Source organism: Rhyacophila brunnea, unplaced genomic scaffold, assembly GCF_057557595.1.
Source record: "Rhyacophila brunnea isolate RB1 unplaced genomic scaffold, BYU_Rbru_1.0 scaffold_10, whole genome shotgun sequence".
NCBI classification, from domain to species: Eukaryota; Metazoa; Arthropoda; class Insecta; order Trichoptera; family Rhyacophilidae; genus Rhyacophila; species Rhyacophila brunnea.
This window is the reverse complement of record NW_028232752.1, coordinates 6,225,358-6,243,807: the sequence shown is the minus strand read 5'-3', so window position 1 is coordinate 6,243,807 and position 18,450 is coordinate 6,225,358. Positions and strand designations below refer to the sequence as shown.

General features: G+C 34.0%; 1 protein-coding gene across 3 annotated transcripts in view; it reads right to left on the bottom strand.

Annotated features, from left to right (window-relative positions):
- Positions 1-2,546: 2,546 nt before the first annotated feature.
- LOC147078843 (uncharacterized) overlaps positions 2,547-18,450 on the bottom strand; it is a 36,288-nt gene continuing 20,384 nt past the window's right edge. The window contains exons 14-21 of one of the 3 annotated variants that reach the window (XM_085950070.1): positions 17,743-17,911; positions 13,887-14,763; positions 12,428-12,538; positions 11,482-11,541; positions 10,918-10,971; positions 8,101-8,246; positions 6,526-6,634; positions 4,115-4,274 (exon numbers count right to left, since the gene is read on the bottom strand). In XM_085950070.1, coding sequence (XP_085806196.1) covers positions 4,257-4,274; positions 6,526-6,634; positions 8,101-8,246; positions 10,918-10,971; positions 11,482-11,541; positions 12,428-12,538; positions 13,887-14,763; positions 17,743-17,911 — 1,544 coding nt within the window. In that variant the 3' untranslated portion in view covers positions 4,115-4,256. Of the gene's footprint in view, positions 4,275-6,525; positions 6,635-8,100; positions 8,247-10,917; positions 10,972-11,481; positions 11,542-12,427; positions 12,539-13,886; positions 14,764-17,742; positions 17,912-18,450 lie in introns of all 3 variants that reach the window. The other 2 variants (XM_085950071.1, XM_085950072.1) reach the window with 2 other exon arrangements.

Here is an 18,450-nt window from a genome sequence, read left to right as displayed (position 1 = left end):
TGAACCCCATGCAATTTATTCACCGGAACCGAACCTTTTTGTTTGGGAGTTGGAACAGTTCTGGTTTAAATGAAACAAGTTTATCAACTGTATGTTTGTTTTTATTTGGTAAAAACCATATATTGTTAAATTCAGTTATAAAAAAATCTGTAGGCAGAATTCATGTTTGATAACATATCAATTACTTACCAAAGAGGCGAAGAATTTCAGTTGAAAAGGAGACAGAGGAAACAGATGTTCGTTTACATTTAATATTTTTTTTTTTACTTCATACATAAATGTGAAAATCAAAAGTCAAATGGCATCAAAAAGATTCAACATTTTTAGACAAAAACACATATTATTATTAACTTTTATAGCACCTGGCTATTAATGTTATAATCTTAAAATAGGTACCTATCATCATCTACCTAACATCATGGGGATTAAAAATAAACCAAGAAACATTTATGTAGCAAATGTCAATTATTCTTGTAGATTTACGCAAGGTCCACTGCTGCTTTAATTGAGGTGCTAAGGATTATACTATTAAACACCAAACACAACTCTTGTTATTAATATCAAACCGATTGAAAGTGTGGCCCACTATACATATTGTCAATAAAACCAATCTACATTGAATGCTTGTAATTTATTTTGTTAATAATTAATTATGTCATTAAAAATCGACTTTTAAATATCAGATAAATTCGACAAAATGTACTGATTTTAACACATGTGTAAAACATCAAAAATAATTTAATCATCAGCTATTTATATGTTAATTCAATATAAAAACTACATTATAATCAGTAATTCAACATACCATAATATCTTCTTGTGGGTCTATTCTATACTTATCGAACACTAAATTGATAAATAGTATCAAACTTAGGGTAGGTTTGTATCAAAATATTAGCACTTATTGTAACAATTACACGAAGCCGGTTTTTATTGTTGCAATAAGTGCGATATTTGAACAGCAGCAAGATAGGTGCTGTTAAAATATAGCACTTATTGCAACAATAAAAACCGGCTTCGTGTAATTGTTACAATAAGTGCTAATATTTTGATACAAACCTACCCTAAGTTTGATAATATTTTTCACTTTATCACTCGATAAGCATAGAATAGACCCATTGGAATCTACAGCCTTTTGTATTTTTATGACCTGACATTAAGAAAAAAAATATGGCAGACTAGTCACAGCTGATCTCATTAACTACAATAATATTTGTTGACAAAATTCATTTAGATGTTGAAATGTGAGGTTATATTTTTTAATTTGAAAAATATAAACACGCGTTTGATTTTTTGATGTTTTTTTCCAGTCGAATTCATAATTTACGCTCTTTATAAACATGATTACAATTCCAATGTGCTTAAGTTATTTTTTGACAAAATAAAGCAATATTTTAGACAATCGATAATTTCATGTTTGACGACCGCTGGGTATGACCATGAAAGGGCGAAGAAAATGGCGCATTTCAAAAAAATACTTCCTCATTCTAAGGTCGATAATTATTTTAAAGCAATCATAACGAGTAGAATATTTTGTCACGTTTGAATGGTAAAGGACTTTAGAATTATCTTAAAACGTGTTAATCGTGCCCATTTTCTGAATAACAAAATGCCTACTTCTTGCCAGATTTGGTTCCACAGAGATTGCAAATATAATTTTCTACTGTAAATATTTTATTATCTTATGTTAACAATTTTACTAATACGTAGTTTAATGCATGTGTTGAAAAGTTAATAATTTAAAAAAGTGAAAAAACCATGGCACATGGATGTACTGAAATATGACTTGTATACCTATTCTAAACCATTAGATCGAGAGGTTTAAAAGAATACTATTTTATGTAATAAAAATACTTTATGCAGTCATCAAATGTTTAACATAAATATAAAGAAATAATAAGACATCAAAATTATATGAATAGATTTTCTACAACGTTTAAGTTATGTCCAGATTTATACCCTGAAAATACCATAAAATTCTATTTTGACCTATGTGTCACATGTGGGCCCTTAAGATAGCAAGGAGTACCTTTCTCAAAATGAGACACCTCCTTAGCGATAGAGACCTCAACCTAGATCTGAGACTGTGTATGGTTTACTGTTATGTTAACCCAATACTATTCTTCTACAGCATGGAGGTATGGATGCTAAACCAGGAGATGTCACGGAGAATTGAGGCTTTCGAGATGTGGCTGTACAGCTGCACAAAATTCCGTGGACCGACAGTGACAAATGTTGACGTATTCAATTAATGTAACTAATAGTTATATGTAGTATCAAAACCAGAAAACAACTATACCTTGCATTGTGAGAGGACAATGGTATAGTATTCCCCAATTCGCTATCCAAAGAACGATCAATGGTAAAAGTAGTAGAGAACGACGCCGCATTTCGTGGCGACTCCATTACAGCTCCACCGTAGCAGATGATAGAGCAAAGATTGCCATGATGGTGGCTGACTTCCAATAGAGAATGGCATGATAAGGATAAGGATTATACAAGCACAACTGAGTTAAGATCAGTTCACCATCACATAAATATTATTATTAATTATGCGTGAAACAAGATTCTAACGTCATGTAACTGCTTTGTATAAAAAGTTATAAATGTTTTATTCCTAACATTGGATTATATCCCAAGGACACGGTGTATAAAAAAATATTTTGATGTCAACGTATATAATTTTAATGTTTTGGTCTGACTTGTCTGTCCTTCAAACACCAAAACATTAATAAACAATAAAATATTTTCTTGGAATAGTAAAAATGGATCATTTACTTTGATTTATTAAACTCAGTTACTGCTGCATTTGTGTTCGTTCAATCCCCAGCACCTCAATTAAGTTATTGTTTTAAGTCTGAAATATATATCGTCACTGTTCTGGCAGAAGACACTAATTCGAAAAAATGACATATTGGGTTAGATATACCAAAATGTTCCTTATTTCAAACTTTACCGTCTGGAAACCTTCTTAATAAATAAACAGTCTTTATTTTAAAGTCATCCTTTTTACGATTACTTAATAAACTCAAATGATAGACCATTTCAAACATTTTAACAACTTCAAAGTCAAATTACTCAAAACTAGTATTCTCCAATTAGTGTGTTCTGCCAGAACATAGACGATATTACAATACAGGTGAAGAACATGTTGTCACATTTTTGATTTTTTTAAACTGGCAATGCAGTCTCGTAGATCGAACAGAGTTCTACAAGGCGGTATTATAATTTCAGCGTCAACAGTAAGGGCCGTTTCACACGAGACACTGGTGTCTGGACAATATATACATATTGTAAATGAACGAGACACACCATTCTCCGTCTGAACGTGCCCATTCATTTATGTGTAAATGAAGCCTCTCGAGACACCTGTGTATGACTTGATTTTTGATTTATTTTTCTGTTATAATAATTCTGTACTTAGATTATTGTATGTTTAAATGATAAAGAAATATAATATACTTCATTCCATTTTTACAGTACGCTATTTTTATATGGGACTTTAAAATCTTTAATCAACGATATCTCAGTTTGACACTCGTGTGACATAACATGTTATTCTCCTGTACCTTTCTGTAACATTAGTAATTGGATAGATTTGTTCATTAATGATTGTAGATAGAATTATTATGCTTACTTAAAAATCAATGCGAAATACATATTATTGTAGTCACAGTTATTTTGAAAGTAATTTAATCCGAAACAGAATCAATAATTAAAAAAAAAACAGTTTTAAAAAAAAGAGTTTTGTTGTTAATTTTGAACATAATATTATGTACGATCGTAACTGTACTATATTATTGTTACATGAATATGACATTTTTTAATAGAAATAAGGCATATAAAATTAAAATCAATAAAACAAAATGCTACACGTCAAAGATCACAATGATAAAATTAAAGTTATAAAAGAATGTCGTTTTACAATACGCTTATTAATTATAAATTATCAGATGATTATAAAATATCTCCATTTTTTATGTCGACACACTATTAATGGATTCAACCAATTTAATTAAAATATATTTACAGAGGGTATCTTCGATATTTTATAATTAATAGTTGTCAAAAAATAAATCACGGTCGATTTATTTACTTTACTAAACTTAAGCAGCATAAAAATAAACACATATTTCACTTATATTTAAGTTAGTAATAATATCAAAGATGAGTTTGTTGTTCTGGATGTCAATGTCTGCGATTGGCATCCACCATTTTCACCGGTTTTCATTCTGCTATTTTTTAATCTCGTGTCTTCAACTCGAATCCGTTTCCTGAAAGAAAATGTAATATATGGTCATTCCCAATTCGTTAAATATCATTGTAGCGATAAGGCATTAAAATTATATATTTATAATAAACGTGTGGAAGAAAGCCTTCTTGTATATAGATGGATTTGGGTAGCTAAAAGACCATTGCAGTGGCGAAGGGTGGAGGTAGGCTGTTAAACTTTGTAGGTCAAACGTATATGTTTTCATTGAACAGAGACCACAGTGTGTCGATAGTGTTTGTTAGTTTTGGCCTAATCCAACCCATAGTAGATAAAAGTAAAAAAATATTCGTTTATCTATAAAATAACTAAAATTATGCCATTAAACCATATATAATTTTAGTTACGAATATTTTTTATCAATCATGGTTTGGTTAGGCAGGGCTTAATTGAATTTTAAGAACTAAACAGTAAGTACCATAATATGCAAATTGTATTCTTAGTTCTATGAAAACAAATAAGCATGACTCACAAAGTTTAGTGTGCACTATTTATGTCGAATCTCAACAGCCTACCTCCACCCCTCGCTGCTGTCACATTGCAGGTTCAATTAAAGAGAACTTAAGGGGGGACGTGCTCGTCAAAGGTCAAAATTGAGTTTTTATTGTATTTTCAAACCATGATCCTGGACACTCCTTAAACGTTGTAGATAATCTATTTATATAATTTTGAAGCCTTATTATCCTTTATAGTTCAAACACGCGCGGTAACATAATTTTACTCCCTACTTTAATTATAGTTTGTCAATGTATGGCTACGGCCGTATGTTGTAGCTTAACCACTAGGGAATGACAAAAGAAATTGCGTATTTCAAAAAAACACTACCTTATTCTTAGGTCAATAATTATTATAAAGCAATCATTATTCATAATATGTTTATCACACTTGAATGGTCAAAGACATAGCTTATAATAAGTATCTTTAGAATCATTTTCAAATGTGTTAATCTTGCCGATTTTTTGAATAATAAAATGCCTAATTCTTGTCAAATTTGGGATCACAGAGATTATCAATATAATTTTTTATCGTGAATATTTTACAAAAATTATCTCGTAATAAATTATACTAATGGTTTCATAATTGCGTTTAAAAATTAATAAACGTAAAAAATCTTAACACCACTGCACAGTTATGTACCGAAATATGACTATATTCTAAAACATTAGAGCGAGAGGTTTAAAAGAATACTATTTTATGTAATAAAAATACTTTATGCAGTCATCAAATGTTTAAAATAACTATAAAGGATAATAAGGCTTAAAAATTATATAAATAGATTATCTACAACGTTTAAGGAGCGTCCAGGATCATGGTTTGAAAATACTATAAAAACTCAATTTTGACCTACGACGAGCACGTGGGCCGTTAACACTTTGTTTTATTTGCCAATTTTCAAGGCATATGAAAAAACAATCTGTCACATAATGATAGTAGCCCAAAATACTTCAGCAATATTATTTAGTTGGAAAAACCTATAAAACATTTATAATGAAGTGGCTGCAATTGCTTGACTTGAAAATCGGAAAGGCAACTTAGTAGTATTTGTGCAGTTTACTAACTTAACCAAGTTTCATTCATTCGGTACATGCGTTCAAATGTCATAATAGAAAAAAAACTGTATAAGGCCCTTTACGCACTGTCAACCAGTTGCAGGCAACCAAGTCGACAGCAACCACGAAGCATAAGAAAGGAAATCAGCATTTATAGATGTGGTTGCCGCAACCATGATTGCAGGAGACCAGTCGACAGTGCGTAAGAGTCCTAAGACTTTTTCTATAGTTATAGTGAAAATTCTTTGATCTAAAAGCTATTATTAATTTATTATGAGGACATTTTATATTTAATTCATATCTAATTCTCAGGACATGGACTACTTAAGGTGAAGTGCAGTGCTATGATAGTTTTACTGTAATCCCACCTGGTCTAAGATTTTTGTAATAGGTGTTTCTGTAAATTATGTATGTCCAATAAATAATGCTAAACCTTGTATAGTATGTATACATTGCAATTAACTTCACGATAAAGCACAGAGCCCGGATTGCGATGACGGATCCAAGTTATAAATATTTTTCTAATGTGTATAAGTATCCAAGAGATGTCTTTTTAGCTTAACTCATTTAGTGCTAACACCGCGACTGGCGCGTTTGGAGTACTTGGCCATTAGACATAATTAACGTGTTGTTTAAATGTGGTAATTAAAATTGTGGTAATGATTGTGTTAATTAATGATATCAAATCAACAATTAATTACTTACAGTAGGATCACAATCGGCACAGTGCCACGAATAACCGCGCTTTTTCGGATTCTTGTTGAGCGGAGGTTCCAAGCATTTGAAGTGGTACCGCTTTGCGCACTCGTCACACCTGAATAAAAATAATCCAAAACAAAAATATTAATCAATGCACTGTAGAGCAGAAGTTAACGCAGCATGTTGCCGACATAAAACCTCTCAAATATATTTTTTTGCATTTGCTGTAAACTGTAAACGAAAGACATTACGGTGAAGAGAACAATTTGAAAATTTACATTTAAATAAATAAATAACCAATACTAAACTGTCTGTGGTAACAGATTGATGATAAAGGGCCACTTTACGTAACTGGGATATGACGTACTCTGGATGCCACTCGAAAGCGCAATATGTACTCAGCACTCTTATGCACCCTGCAGCGATGCTTTTGCTCGCACTAATGTTCAGATGCAGAAGTATGGTAGCGAGTTCGTAGAGTGGCTGTTTATGAAGCTGTGTGTATCTTTTTGATTATGTGGCTGAACAAAAAGATTCAAATTGTGTTTGATCGAGTGCAAGGGTCCAATGGATTGGGTTAATGCCTGTTAATATAACTTACTCTGTGGATATCCATATGCTCTGTGCGAACATGGTGATTAACTTAACTAAGTAGGTATACTGTGTCTCAGTCTAGGGATGTCTATATGTAATTATAAACATCCAATTGAATGAAACCATGCGAATCATAGTTAGAATGTTTTCCTATACAGTGGAACCCCGATCTACCATTCTCGCATAAATCAGTTTCCCGCCAAACAACCATAAGAATAATGTTAAATAATCCAAGAATTAGCCGTTGCCCGATTTATCGTTTTCCTCAATCTATCGTCTAAATATTATGGTCCCGTCACAAATATCGTCACTGTTCTGGCAGAAGACACTAATTCGAAAAAATTACATATTGAGTTAATACCAAAATGTTCCTTATTTCAAACTTTACTGTCTGGAAACCTTCTTAATAAATAAACAGTCTATATTTTAAAGTCATCCTTTTTACGATTACTTAATAAACTCTCATGATAGACCATTATTTCAAACTTTTTAACAACTTCAAAGTCAAATTACTCAAAACTAGTATTCTCCAGTTAGTGTGTTCTGCCAGAACAGTGATGATATTATCCCGATTGACCGTTTTTGTTGAATATTTTTCATTTCGTTTTTGTAGAATTGTTTATGATACATACAGACCCTTCAATCGCGTCACTTTGTTTACACAGGTTGGTTGGCGCTCATGCTTTCCTCGCATCTCGTATCACGAATTTCTATAAGTCGCAACTAAAATGCCCCCCATGAAGAAAACTAGAACTCTAGCTGAGAAACTGAAAATAATTCAAAACGTACCCCATTTAATCGTTTTTTTAGGGTCCCTTGAAAACCGTAGAATCGGGGTTTCACTGTAAACAGCTACTGCCGTAGTTTCTGGATTTTGAATTTTTTGTCAGGGGTTGAAAGGCATTCTCCCTCAAAAACTGACACAGTAAAGTACACAACCATCTGCAAACATACATGACTTAATTGGGTAGGCACGAGAAATTATACCTGACGAGGTTGTTGGGTGTTCCTGGTTGCGAGCAGACGTCACACTGAGTGAGTGCTTGGTTGGCGGTGGAAGGGGTGGTGGGAGTTCCGCCGCTTTTTCTTCCGCCAGCCGACTCCCCTGAGTTGCGAGACCCCCGTGCCCATTGCTGCAACACACAATTACATATCCATTATATTGTTGTATCGGGAAATTATTAGAAAGCAACTGAAAAGCGCATACTGCAGAATGCAACCTGTCGGATTAGTGGCCAATGTTGGAAACGTCAGTGCTACGTTCAGTCTACGAGCAGGACGGCATTATGACTCGTGTGAGAGGTATGACGTGATTATCTTGCGTAGAACATTGTTTACAAGCGTTGACACTTTGATTGAAACATGTATAACATTAACAGGGTGTTTTTAAGAATTTTTAGATTTGACCAGATATTTTGTCCGTTATATCGAGGTTCAACAGTATTAAAAAAAACTCTTCTATAAAATAATAACTGATATTTTTTTGCCAAATGGCACAATTATTTTGAATCAACACAATGTTTATATTATATATTATTAAACACAATTCACAGCCATGTGTAGCATATGGCCACCAGATTAAGTGAAAGTTTCCTTAGAACATAATTGAATACGTGTATTAATTAAGGTGCTAAGTACCAAAAAAATAAAAACTGACATTTTTATAGAAAAATGTTCTACACACCAACGCCAATAACTTCAACTATAGTCTAAGTGCCTCAAACAAGTCAAAAAAATACAGCAAAATAATTAAACCTGTCGACGTTGTAAGTCCGTTGGCGTGTTTTATTTATAATGGTGTAAGTAGCACTGCAGTGGTCAACGGCATTCAATATAAAATAGCTAACGATGGTGTGTTGACACTTGCGAGTTCTTAATACCTAAAATTATAGAAGCTGCCGTGATTGCTTCACACTGTAAAACTACATTTTTCAAAAGGTCTGCTTCATGAAATTTTACTGCAATGACTCGGTATTTTGTAACTACAGGCAATACTACTTTTTGGTACTTAGAGCCTTATTTAATACACGTATTCATATCATAAATACATACTAGCAAAATATATAGTATATTATGCATCAGGGGATGTTGTTATAATTTTATTTTGCGATAATCCTCACATTTCAAAGCGTTTATTTTATACTTACAAACAGATATAATATGTATTGCATTTATAACTTCATTGTTCTAAAACATGTGCACGTGTACGTAATTAAACATTCTTTTATAGTTTCACATAAATTTGTAGTTGTATTTTCATGTAAGTATTTCAATGTCATGCCTACTAAATCTACTACATGTAGAACATAAAAGTGCAGTGTGTATTTATGACTTCATCACTACATATTATATTAATTTATTTAATACTGATGTATTTATACTGATATCACCGGACAGCATAGTATTACGTGGCAGGAAATGAATGACAATCCTATGAAAAACTAACATTTCAAAATCAATGTATCCCCTAAGCATTCCTTGACCATTCATTGTCAACTGAGGGTGTTTGAACAAAAATCAATTTAAAACATTCTGAAATTAAATTTTACATGCAAGAACGGTTCGTTATATCCGAAAGTTCGCTATAAGCCAACAAAAGTTACACGGTACTGATGGAACTTTGATCCGGCCTTTTCAAATCGGTTCTTTATGTTTGAAAATTTGCTTTAGTTGGGTTCATTATAAGCGAACACTACTGTGTTCAACTATACATGAAAAACCAGCATAAACATGATTATTGCATCCTTCGTGCGAATTTAGCAGTTTGATAACCTATGCATTTTTTTACTAGATAGAAGAACATGCGCATTGACTTCCTTCAAAACTATGTATGTGCCAGTAGCAGTGGAGAGAGGCTGTTAAGATCCGCCATAAATAGTGCACGTTAAACTTTGTTAGTCGTATGAACTTGTTTTTATTGAGACAGTGTTGGTTGGTTTTTAAAAATCAATTAAACCCTGCCTACCCAAACCATAATAGTTTTGGTATATTTTGGGCGATACAACAAAATACATACTTATTTGTTTTCGTTAGATTAAGAATACATATCACACATATTGTTGTATTGTAAGATTGCAGCGCAGTTCAATCAATTAAAATTGGGAGACTGCGATGGCTAGGTCATGTGCACCGTATGAATGACAATGAACCGGCAGAAGAAGAGGCATGCCAAAGATTCGCTGGTTAGATGCAGCTGCCAGTGACTGCCGTATTCTGGGGGTATCAAATTGGAAAGCGGCCACACTGGATAGGGACAGGTGGAGGGAGCTGTTGGAGGAGGCCAGGACCCACACCGGGTTGTTGCGCCCCTGATGATGATGATCACACATATTGTTGGTTCATTTTTTCAAATTCATTAAGCCCTGCCTTAATCACACTATATTAGATAAAAATATTATTCTATCTAAAAAATATCTAAAGTTATGTAAGATTTAATTGCATAATTTTAGATATTTTATAGATAGACGAGTATTTTTTGACAATTATCGATTATAGCTTGGTTTTCGCTGGGTTTAATTGAATTTTAAAAACTAATTGTAGTTTTAGATCAATGAAAACAAATACGTATAACTGACAAAGTTTAGTGTGCAGTATTTATTGCGGATATTAGCAGCCTATCTCCACCCTTCACCACTGGTGTGTACTCATACGCAACAAACTCGTTCAAAGTAAAAACATATCATGTCAAACATTCACATAGTCTAATGATAAGTTACTTTTGTTACTTATAAATTCAGCATGCAATTTACCAAGTAACATCAACACAATACACATCTATAAAATACCGCATATGATTTAAAATACCTTAGTTTTTTTAGGTGGTGTTTTCACTTTTGGTTCCTCATTAACAATAGCTGGCTGGAATATGATAAAAATGCATGATAACCTGTCACGTGGAAGCATTTTAGTGAATTAGTCATTTCAGTCTCACAAAAGAAAAACGTCTCAATCACAGCGGTGAACCGAGCTTCAAAATCTTGGATTTCACATACACATTTTAGAATTTTCTACTTGCTGCTGTGACGAATTGCAAGATGCGGATGACATCCAGGAAGTCACTTTGGAGATGGCGATGAAATAATTTCGACTGCCTTACATAATCAAAAGGAAGAGTCACACTTATCCAAAAGAATAACATCTGACGAAGAGTTGATCGATTCCGAACACGATGTATGGATAATTTAAAGTAGGCCTTAAAAGATTTCAGTAGTCTAAAATTGGAGCAAGGCAGCTTTGGACAGATCTACCTCAATAGGTGTTTGGGGGAGATTAGAACCATGGAGTAATAGAGCAGAATAAAGAAAAAAATTTATTCATAATATTGAGTTAGTAAGAAAGATTATTGTGAACAAAATAAATAATACTCACAGCATCCTGAGGAGATTCAAATGTATTTTGTATTTCCACTGCTTCCTCCTCGTGCCGCTGCTAAAGAAACATACATAAATATATATAATAAAGTTCTACAGGGAATCGAACTTGCACTAAAAAATTCTACAGCTCCGTCAGTTGGGCTTCTTATCCAGTAGGTCATGTGGACTTTGTCCACACAATATATCGAGTGCTTAAAGTCAGACAACGTTATCTACAAAAAAGTGGTTTTTTTTTTTTTTTTGAGATAACGTTATTTTACATTTACGGCTACATGATAGTCAAACAACGTTATGTCAATCTTTTCTAATTTCTTATTAAATCGTCAGTAAAGTTTAACGCTAACTACATAAGTTACCCTTGTTTTCATATTTTTTTAAAACTATCCCTATAAATTTTAACATCATCATAAGCAAGATATAAATGTACAATACACAATAAATTATAAAATATTAACATTAGGTTTTAAAATAACATTTCCCTTGTTGAGTTACAAGAATCTAAAATAACGATTTTTGGCTCTCCTATAAAGTTGCACTTTTGTAGATAGTGTTGTTTGACACTAAGCCCTCGATATGTGAAAGTAGATAGGCGTTATCGTTGGAAGCATTAATCATTTGAAATAATGAAGTAGATAGTTCTGAGATCACAAGAACAAAATATGTATGTAGCATCATGTACATACAAAAAAAAAATTGATTATACTAAGCCTTTGTTTGCATGTGTTGGTAGAAGATTCAATGGAGTTGGATACAGTATATCTAGATGATTCCTAAATTCTATACTTAGAGACGGATGGCTCTGTTCGCAATTTTCAAAGAATTATCGACAGATGCCACAGAAATCTTTAGGTAAATAAATAAATTAATATACTTTTGAAAAAATATATATTGATATGGATCAAATTTCTATTGCGAGTATTTAATATATAATATGGCTGTACCTTGAAAGCTTGTTTCTGCAATAATGCAGGAGGGGGGCCATCGTTGCTGTCAGTTGGAACATAGAACAGCTGTGGGTCAACAGAGCCTGCCGGTTTGGGGATCGGTTTTATCTAAAAAAAAAAAATGTATAAGTCGCATCAGCACATTAAATTCACCCGTATAATATAAATACATAATAATAATAATCCTGGAGTAAGAAGTCTAAACATGATGTTTATTTTTTTGGCAAATTGAGTTATGTATACCTTCAGACTCATCACAGTGAGATCTACAAGATATCAAAATATGGTATGTCTAGGTCTTATAGGTTAGGAGAAATAAGCTGTGTCAATATGTGATACATATGTCCATTGTTTGAATGTATTTCGAAGTTTAAAATTGCTCTCCTTAACAACAGCGGGAATATGTATCGTGTTTTGCCATCTTACTACAGAATTAATATATTGGTTTGAAGTATTTTTCTATGAACTAAGGTACGACATTGCAAGAAAATCTGGTCAATTACTGCAAAATGACAAAAGAATAAGATATTGTGATGCAATATCATTTTTAAATCAAGCTCCACGATGCGGTTGATGGAATAAAGGTCAATTTCAGGTCTTTAGAATGGGCAAGATAAACAAAAAAAAGTGTTCACTAGAATCATGGCCCCCAAAGCCCTACAGGAATAGTAAAAAAAAAGTTGCCTGCGGTTATACTAGAATTTTATTTTACAATTACTTTTAGTGTGTTTCCTGACTAATAAAAATTACTATACATCCAATATGGTGAAGGGTCACATGTTACTTGACTATCACAAAAGGAGGTCGCGATCAGTGCTTTATAATATTCTGTATTCTATATATACTATATTCTATGTGCCGAAATTCAAGCGAATTTATTCAAAAATACCAAAAATTGCCAAAAATCCACATATAAAACCTTTTATTTTACGCGGAACCCTAGAGTTCCGCGGAATACCATTTGGGAAAACTACTGTAGAACATTACATTGCCTTTAATCTTAGTGATAGGTTGGGAGGCTGCCAAACATCGTGGCCTGGGGGCTCGCTTCAGGATGTGAGGGCCATGAATAGAATGTAGAATGTGGTTCGACAATCAAGGAACCAAAAATTTTATTGTACTGTTTTACACGTCTGTGACACGTTAATATTATTTTTTGGTAGAGTAGTTAGTGAAAAATATATGAGGAAACCAAAAGATGTTCAATATAGAATAATATGGAACCTCCTGTGTTGTTCCATATTGAAATCGCTGAAGTAAGTTCCAAACTAATGTAAGTGTCATTTTTGTATACAATAACTTTTCAAACTCTTCAAAATTGGTAGATCACTTTTTCCAAATTAGCACTCACATCGTATTGACTTTAAATTTTTTATTCGGTACGGACTGAAAAAACAGTGTTTATTTTTTATCATTAGGCTGTTTACGTTTTACGCACGTTAACAGTTTTACGCACCTTAATAGTGATCCTAGGATGGGGAACGTCAGGGTTCTCGAGGTCCTGTGACTTCTTTTTACGTTTGTGTTTGTGTGTCTTGGAGGGAGTCCGCATCAGATCGGGAGAATACCTCGACCGGTGCTTCTCCTTGCGCCGCTTTCTATTCAACTTGTACAGAGCCTGCTGCTCCTGATTGCTCAGCAAGATGGCCGCCTTCTCCTCTTCGGTCAGCTCCGGGGCGGGAGTCGTACTCGCCAGCAGAGTTGAAAATGTCGAATTGGGCGAGAGGAACGAGGCATCGGTGGACATCTTTGACGAAGTCATCGGAACTGAGTTGAGGGTGGATGGATTGGAGCAATCGATCTGCGATGGAGATTCGTGTGGACTCTCGGCCACGATGGGAGTAATGGACATGAGGGGAGTATTAGTAAGGTTAGGTGATGTGAAACTCCTCTTCCTGGACTTTTTGGACGGCGAATCGGCTGTAGATTCACCGGACGCGCTTTCATTCCCCTGTCGCAGTTTGATTTTTTTAGATTTCTTGTCTCTCTTGTACGGAGTTTTCTCGATTTCCACGTGAACGTCTACAGCGACAATCGATTGTCCGACGCTTTGATCTTGAATAGAGAAAACGTCGTTTTCTTGTTCGTCAGAAGGACGTTCGACAGGTTTAATCTTAACTTTCAAAGACGATACGGATTCCGTTGTAGGTTTGACAGGGAGAATTTTTAGTGACTGAGGCTCAGGTTTGATATCCGGGATGGTGACAGGAGAAAGGCTACCGGCGGGTATAACACTTCCATCTTTGCTGTAACGTGTTCTAGAACGTCTTGCCACTTTTTGTTCCAGCACTTCCGCTTCTGAGTCTGAGCTTTTGTCGCATTCTGAACATTGCCTGAAACAATTCATTAAAACTATAATAATAATATGGAACACATGCAGTAATATTGTCTACACTACAAAAATTGTCTTTATTCAACTAAATCAGATAAATCTGAATGTTTTTCCTAAAGCGTCAATTACATTGAGCTTTTTTATGAGCTGATTATTGGCAAATTTATAATCTGCCTGTAAATTCGCCCAGTGTAATCATCGAATAAGCTAATAAGCAGGTTGTAAACACTCCACCTAGAAAAGTTGAAAGCCGGTCAACTTTTCACACTACACGCCGGCGTGTGGGCTTACTGCGTCTGCGCAGTAGAGCGATGGTGGTGGAAAAACGAACTACTCATTTTGAAATTTACATTTTTGACGTTTAATGGAAACATTGTTATGGAGCGTAGCGACCTCCCGGTAAAAAAACGAACTACGTTCCGTCAAAATCGCTCGCTGGCTTGTGGCTTATCAGCGAATGGAAAGTTTTGTGTGTAATCATGAAATCGCAGTAGCTGAACCGCCCGCTTTTAAATTCGCCAATAAGCAGCTCGTAAAAAAGCTCAATGTAATTGACGCTTTAAATAGCTAAATGTATATTATATTTATTATTGTTCAACAGTAAAGTTAGTCATTGAAAATGGTAGAGTAGATAAACCGAAGAGTTTATATTCTGTATATCAATACTTAATGAGAATTCCAAAACATTTTTAGAACGGTAAATTTAATAGCCTTAAAAAATTATAATTCTGTATGTCGCACATTGAAAAATGACAGTTAAGGGGGGACATGCTCAGCGTTGGTCAAAATGGAGCTTTTATTGTATTTTCAAAGCATGATCCTGGACATTCCTTAAACGTTGTAGATAATCTATTTATATAATTTTGATGCCTTATTATCCTTTATATTTATTTTAAACATTTGATGACTGCATAAAGTATTTTTATTACATAAAATAGTATTCTTTTAAACCTCTCGCTCCAATGTTTTAGAATATAATCATATTTCAGTACATCCATGTGCAGTGGTGTTAAGATTTTTTACATTTATTAATTATTAAACGCATTTATAAAACCATTAGTATAATTTATGTCGACATTATTATAGTGAAATATTTACAATAAAAAATTATATTGATAATCTCTATGATCCCAAATTTGACAAGAATTAGGCATTTTATTATTCAAAAAATGGGCAAGATTAACACATTTGAAGATAATTCTAAAGATACTAATTATAAGCTATGTCTTTGACCATTCAAGTGTGATTACCATCCTACGAATAATGATTGCTTTATAATAATTATTGACCTAAGAATAAGGTAGTGTTTTTTTGAAATACGCCATTTCTTTTGGCATTCCCCAGTGGTTAAGCTACAACGTACGGCCGTAGCCATAAATTGACAAACTAAAACTGACTAAACTAAACTGAAACTAGAACTGTAGGGAGTAAGATCATGTTAACGCGCGTGTTTGAACTACATGTTCAAACATATTTTAAATTTTTTTTTTTTCGGTTAGGTATTTTATTTCACTATATCCATAAAGATTCCACAATATGACGTATTCACAAGGATTCTGCAATATGACATTATTCCAACAGATGTTTTGTGAGAGTTGGTTGAATCCGTTTCACCTTCCTCACCCCAGATTCACATAATATTGGGCACACTCCAGTTGAGTGACAGATATATGACATAAAATCATTGTTTAAACTATAACTACTAGACTGTAAAAGCGATCTCCAAGTAAATCACATCACTATTGCAAGTGCCAGCTAATACATCGCATAACCTACATAATCACGTCTATTGCAATCATAATTAGACATACCTATAAATGTTGTGTGATACACCACTTCAAGTCTGTCACACTCACCCGGTTACATGTAAATTGTAGTAAAACATGTCACCGTGGCACAGTTCGCTGTGAGCTTTCTTATCGGAAAGAGATGACCGTACACTATATGGTTTCCAATTTTATAAGATTCAATATGAATGTCAATCCAATTTTCATAGCTGATTTTGGCAAAATTCATGAATTCAATTCAAGAATGAAAACCTAACCTAACCTAGCAAATAATCCAGTATATCAGCTATTTTCAAAATTTGTTTGCTGCTGGCTTCCTGTAAAGTGTAAACTGACAAGAACCGTGTTTTATTTAGACATGAATTTTATGTTAGCACTATACGATCCAAAGAAGTTGGACAGCCATATATTTCCGATACAACCATAGACTATAGATACATCTAGACGCCACCCGTTGCATTGCTAAATGAAGCCGCGTGCCTTGCGTTTGGTTTGTGGGCGAGCGAACACGTTCGTCTAGAAATGTTCGAGACCATAGACCATTTCGCTAGTGCTCGCACTAGACGCTCAGAATTAAAATATAATTTTCTATTTTTTTACGTTATATAGTATTTTTAAGCGGTCAAAATGCAACCATTAGGTAAAGATATCCACAATTTAAGTTATTTTAAAGAAACACTAGGTCACTGATGTTAAAATATATAATAAAATACAAATAAATTATCACGAACATGTATCAACTTACCTATGAAACGTAATACCATCTTCTTGCTTATCGGTACGGCTACCACATTTTAAGACAACACACAGAACCATCTTTTCTACTTAATTAACTAAAAATATTTACCATTGAATTTATGTTTAACACAAAAAATATAAATTTTAGCAACTCGAGCTCGCAAGTTATCGACGCTATGTGAAGCGTTTCGCCCCGATTTGATGGCGATACTTTTGGAAACAAGCCGACAGATATGTAGACCTTTTATCTTACTCTAGCGCGTGTCGCAGAGATTGTAAGGGTGCCGAATACTTTCTGACTCGCACTCATGCATCGTTTTTGTTCAGGCCTTGGATACAACATTTCACAGTGAAGTGTGATACGGTGATCTGCATACGTACAAGTTTCCGGACACGCACTAACCCACCCCCTCTCTTTCTCTGTATTTGCAGTTAAGAGAACCAGGTGATCTTACCATCCGTAGAGTTTGGACTTCTTGGGCAGTCTGGTGAGGGGCGGTTTGAGGCAGCCGAGGTGGTAATAGAGATGGCAGGTGTCACACTTGGCCAGCAGGTGTTGGTCTGTCTTCTGACAGCATATGCCGCATTCGTTGTTCAGTGATATTATACCGTCTGAACTTCCTGCTATGGAATAACATAAAAAAATTGACAGTGTCAGAATTAGTGGAAGTAGTAATACCATCTCGAAATCGGGTCTAGATAATGTCACAAAACCAGTGTTTCCCAATTTTTTTCAGCGATTTGCAATATCAGTCGATTCATGAAGCTGAATTGCAAAGATCTTGCTCTGTTTAATCCAAAATATTAATTGACTTTTAATATTGTCTCCCATGCATTCGATTCTTTTGATATGTAGTATTATTTTTGGTCGATATATTCAATAAAAAGTTTGTGCAATCTGTTCTTATCTGACAAATTTAAATATATACATACATAATTGTAAAAAAATATTCATAAATAAATAGTTGCAGTTCTACTGAAATACGTCACGGCCCCCCAGCAGAAGCCCTATGGCCCCCGGGGAGCCGTGGCCCATGAGTTTGGGAAGCACTGGACTGCACTACTCTTATTTTGTATCAGTTAACAACACTTCATGTGGATGAAATATAGTGTGGATAAAAAAATAAAATAACCAAAATTTAAACAATATAATATGCAAACAG